Source organism: Limulus polyphemus, unplaced genomic scaffold, assembly GCF_000517525.1.
Source record: "Limulus polyphemus unplaced genomic scaffold, Limulus_polyphemus-2.1.2 Scaffold304, whole genome shotgun sequence".
Taxonomy (NCBI): domain Eukaryota; kingdom Metazoa; phylum Arthropoda; class Merostomata; order Xiphosura; family Limulidae; genus Limulus; species Limulus polyphemus.
Window position 1 is genome coordinate 362,565 of NW_013665914.1, and position 5,512 is coordinate 368,076.

Below are 5,512 nucleotides of genomic sequence, written 5' to 3' on the forward strand. Positions count from 1 at the left end.
GTTGGACATCTTCATACAAGATAATAAGGACTTGATATGATATTGGATCCCTTTCACCTCTATAATAAGGCAACATCTAATATTGGGTTGGACAATCTTTCATCAGATAATAAGGACTTGATATGATATTGGATCCCTTTTCACCTCTATAATAAGGCAACATCTAATATTGGGTTGGACAATCTTTCATCAAGATAATAAGAACCCACACCTAATATCGAGTTGAACCACGTTTCACCATCATAATAGCCTGGATTCGACATAGCATAAACTCAAAAGATGACAGGCGTTCTTCTAATCGTGTAATCTGTTCACTGTGGGGGAAATCTATCAACTGAGACATATCTTGTTACATCATGAAAGCCTGTCCAATCATCTTTTCCTCAATCACCATTAGTTGTTGATCTCGGTTTTTCTTAGTGATAGACGTATTCTCATTCTATTTTTATTGTTTCTGAATAATCATTCAAAGAAATAGTCTTTCATATCAATGACTCGTCTAGCTATGGAATCACTAACATGCCTCTTTGAAAGTTCAAGAGATACTAGTTCTTGTTTTGCAGGATAACCTTCTCATGACTACAACTCTGAATTTATAAAACTTATTAAAATCACGTGAACCTGACACATCGCATGACCAGTTTATTTTAGATCTACAAATACATGAGGTATTCTACAAATGTATATATGTGAGTCCTAATAAAGTGGCCAATCATCGTACAAAGACACCGCATTAGATTAAGTGACTTGTTTATTATCAAGACATGTAATAACAAAATAGCACGTATAAGTAGCAACAGAAACACTTCTTCAATTGTTTGACATAAAACTGAAGAAAAAACAAGATCTCTGGAGTTTTTATAATATCTTTCAAACCTAGTCTGCGAACTAATAAGACCGAATTCTGGGGATTGAGTGTGCTACAAAGGGTGTCAAGATTTCTGATATTCAAGTTAGAACCGATAAAAAAGTGCTCCAATAAAGGGCTTGATCTGTTAGCTTTAAAAAAACACACTTAACTGCCAAAAAACTAACCTCTCAATATGGGTTGTTCGGACTGCGTTTCTTTTGCACAGTATATTAAATGTGTTCAGGCAGGTGCTGCACTTAGCCATCCCACAGCGATAAGTAAGCTTTGTTGAACTTTTTCGGTCATCTCTATCGACAGAACTCACAACAATCGGGAAGAAAACAGCTTTATAGAACTAAGGGACCAGATCTTGCACTGACCAACATGTGCGGGATTTTGTATGGGGGTATAGGTTTTACTCCCTCCTAGCCTGGAAACTAGTGCGAATTCTGCCACGCTGGTGAGTAATTTAAATTCCAGATATTGCAATGAGCTCAAATGTATATTCTTTTTTTTTTTCTTCTAAAGGAGAGCAATGGGAAGCTTTATTTGGGAATAAACCCACCAAACAAATGTGTCTCATTAACTCGCAGACTGGGTGTTAATAGTAAATTGACAATAAAGTTATTAATATACCCATGTATGTGTGAGTGCGTGTAAATATATTGTAGCTTGAAATGACCAAAACCAAAAAATAAAATTAATTGATTTTGGTTGGTTTATTTTATAGCAAAGCCACAATTGACTATCTGCTGTGTTCACCGCGGGAAATCGAACCCCAGATTTTAGCATTACAAATCCGCAAACTTAACGTTGTCACACCGGGGGATAATGAAGTCAAACAGAAAAAAACAATATATTTTTATTTTCATTAAGCTTCGCATATATGAAAATGTAGAACCCGTCTTTTTTTATGTCATTTCAAAATCTGTGTTCCTTGTTCATATAGATCGTAAAAATAATGTGTAATTAGAATTATGCATCAGTTACATTCCATTGCTTGTGACATAAACCCATTTGTGTACAAATTGACATGGTGTATTGATTTCACTTTTGTACAAAACTTCCGCTTTTGATCGAACTATATTTTGAAACAGTTGCTCAGAACATAATTCTAGAATCCTTGGGTTATTCGGTGCAATAAGATGTTTGGATTTTACTTGTTTATATTTTTCCAAACATTTCGGTGCAGATTGTTCAACTGTAAATCGAACATAACCGTATGATGGTCTATATATTCCTATCAGTCTAAATGAGGCTAATCAAATATCAAAACGTAATCCTACTTCAAAGCTGCTTATTACCCTTCATTAAAATGTGACTATAACTTATTTTTACTTTAGTATTGTATGTTTGATGTCCAATTCCTCTAAGGTCTTCTTCCACTTGAACTTGTTTAGTCTATTCCATGCTTTTCTCACTGTAGAGTATTATTTTTATTTAGGTTATTACTATACATATATTTTGCACCAAAGTCTGTAAAGATACAAATATAGAAATTAATGGGGAAACTTTCCGCTAAGACAAGATTGCAAGTGGGTCACATGTATTGTTTAAGCTCTTTCAGGACTGAAAGAATGAAATATTTTGTAGTCTTGTATATTGTAGTCTCAGATCAATTGCAATATTAAATTGGACAGCGCCTGATGCATACGTGGGCAAATTCTTTTCTTAACATTGTATAGATATGAGTATCCAATTCCTTAAAGGAGCGTCTTTCATTTATACTTTTCTGATGTAGACTGTTCATTGTTCACTGCACAGTATTCTGAGTGTGGCCACTAAGCCAGATCAGAAACACCTTGGATTAATGTATAGTGGTTCCTAATTTTGAACTGCTAACAAGAGAAAAGGCAGCCAGCCAGTAGCGTCCGTTGATACAATGGCTATTTTCGGATCTCCCGATTTACAGGATTGTCATTCAACTTCATAATTAGCAATCAGCTGAAAGTACGAATCATGCTCTGCGACACCATGTCTCGAACCCTGGAACCGACTCGCTAACCAGTAGGCTATGCCCGGTCCAGTCTTAAATAAAGTCCAAAAACTGTTCCATGATTCCATAGCCCTATACTACTTGCGTAGATAATTTCGAAAGCGCTCGGGTTATAAGATTTTTATCATCCAGTATTTTGGTATGAAGGCACGGGATTAAATAATAGTTTAGTATCGGGAAGTAGGTGGCTGACTCTAGTATTCTGACAGAAGAAATTTGGGATTAATGACTATCCAGTATTTTTGGTAAAAGTGTGTTTACTGTTGAATAGCGTGACAAGCTATTCCAGAGTTACCTGCACTAGCCGTCCCAAATTTCGAGGTGATAGACTAGAAGAAATGCAGCTGGCCATCTCTTGGGCTACTCTTGACAGATAAAATAGTGGATTTGACCGTCACTCTTATAACACACTCATAGTCCCAAAGTGCGAACCGCGATGATTTGTTTGTTATTTTTTGTTTTTTTTACGGTATCAAAGCGCGAACCACGGAACCTCAGATCCACTTGTAAAAAGGTGAATAAGTTAGAATGCTATAGATAATAATAACATTAACATTATAGATAATGAAAGATTGATTTTTTTTAATTAGGAAAATGGAAAGAAGAGACTAACTAGTATTTTGTAAATTGTTCGTTAGATTCCATATATGATTCATAACGGAAAAGAAACCAAGTTTGAATAAAATAAACTACGCAGTTGAGAATTGATAAATTAAAGATATAACACGACAAAGAACCTTGTACCGAGATAAGCATACCAGTATTTGAGATAACAGTGGTGGTCCTTCATTTAGACGACTAGCTGAGAATTCGTGACTCAGAATATAAATCTAAATGAAATAAAATTCATTAATCAAACTGGAAGCTGTAACTTACGCCTTTTATTTACTTTGTGTAAGAAACTATGAGGAAGTTTCGTAATTGTAGCTTTATTCTTATAGTATCCGCTTTCTAAAGAAGATTCTAAATTGTTTTTATTGTTGTTACTGGTTCTGGCGCCATGTTGGTGAATTCGGCACGGTGGAAACTTTGGGAGTTACACCGTACAATGAACATAGTTGGTAAGGCTGTCTCAATTACTTTTGTATCCGTTTATTTATTCATCCGTGTTTAAATCTATTATTAACGTATAATCAATAATTTAATAAAATAGAACAGTTTTCCTTTACTCCTTTTTTTTTCATTCAGCTTTAAGCATACTAAACATTAATTTGTAGTTTCATTCCAAGGATTTGTTTTTAAGAAATGAACACTAAAGCATAGCCAGATTTGGAAGTTGCGATGGATTTTATATGAATTACAACTAAAGGAGTTTTAAAGTAAATCCAATGATCAGTTTTTGTTTTTGGTCTTTAGCACAAAGCTACACAATAGGTTATCCGCGCTCTGTCCACTACGAGAAATTGAACCCCGGATGTTAGTATTGTAAAATTTACCGTTAACCCACCGGGAGTGTGGGGGGGGGGGCGAAAATGTTCAGATTCTTCTGCACACAATTCAGTATAGCCACATCATTATTATTCCTACAAGTTTTCTTGTTTGACCTAGTGTATGTTTTTTTATATACTTATAGTATATTTCTACAGCAAAAATGATGATACATCAGCGCTATGAATCTAATAAATCCAAAGTGTTTAATTTTTGTAAAAAAGAATAAGGTTATTGTTTGATTCCTTATATTTAAACAACTAAAATAAGCTTATCGTCAATGTAAATTATGTAAAATGATTTGAAAACAGTAAATTAAAGTACAGTTTTGATCAGTAGAATATTGTTTGTTTGTTTGTAATTAAGCACAAAGCTACACAATGGCCTATCTGTGTTCTGCCCACCACGGGTATCGAAACCCGGATTCTAGCCTTGTAAGTCCGCAGACATACCGCTGTGTCACTGGGGGGCTCAGTAGAATAATCACGAACGTTATGTGATCAGAAAACTGATAGATATTTAAGCATTGCAGTATATTTGTTGTATTTTTATTTCAAGGATGATAAATTTCCAGAGTTTACATGATTTATTCAGCACAAGGTTAGCATGTAAATTATGATGCGTGGCTAAACTATTCTGGGTCACCAAGTGGTCATTAACCCTCTATTGCACACATTATGAAAATACGGTGAAAACAATTTTTTTCTTTAATTTCTTACTTAAATAGGTCTATGTTGCTCAAAAAATATGTTTGTGAAATAAATTTTGGTATGTAATAAATCCACGTTACCTTTGGCGATAGTTGTTATATCTGTTTTAGCGCAAAGCTGGAAGTTAGATTTTATCTACAGAATTAAAGTATCTGTATGTGTATTATGCAACAAAGACAGATTTGTCATATTTACGTTAGTTTGCAATAGAGGATTAAATAGGTTAACATGTTCCCGAAGTAACAGAAACGTGTACTTGGAGCGGGTGGAACTTTTCAATAGACAATTTGTACACAAAAGTTGTTGTGAGGATTTTACACTCCAAGACTTTCAAACTTTGTCTGGAATCAGTAAGAAATCAAAACATGCACTCCTAGCGGGGTTGGGTGCTTGAAGTCAGAGAAAATTGAGAAATTAACAATTGGATCGAGTGTATTGAACCCAAAAGGAATGTAAAGTTAAAAGTTGGTTACGAATGTTCACGCAAAGTTTCAATATGGTTGAAAATATGCATAGATATCTTGATAT

The 5,512-nt window shown here is 34.5% G+C and overlaps 1 protein-coding gene across 4 annotated transcripts in view; it reads left to right on the plus strand.

Moving 5' to 3' along the window:
• Nucleotides 1–5,512, plus strand: part of LOC106457215 (ecdysone-induced protein 74EF-like) — a 133,017-nt gene that overhangs the window by 28,915 nt on the left and 98,590 nt on the right. For 2 of the 4 annotated variants that reach the window (XM_022383050.1, XM_022383051.1), the window contains exon 1: nt 3,667–3,907. The exons of the other annotated variants lie outside the window; for them this stretch is intronic. In XM_022383050.1, coding sequence (XP_022238758.1) covers nt 3,847–3,907 — 61 coding nt within the window. In that variant the 5' untranslated portion in view covers nt 3,667–3,846. Of the gene's footprint in view, nt 1–3,666; nt 3,908–5,512 lie in introns of those variants that run through there. 4 annotated transcript variants of the gene reach the window in all.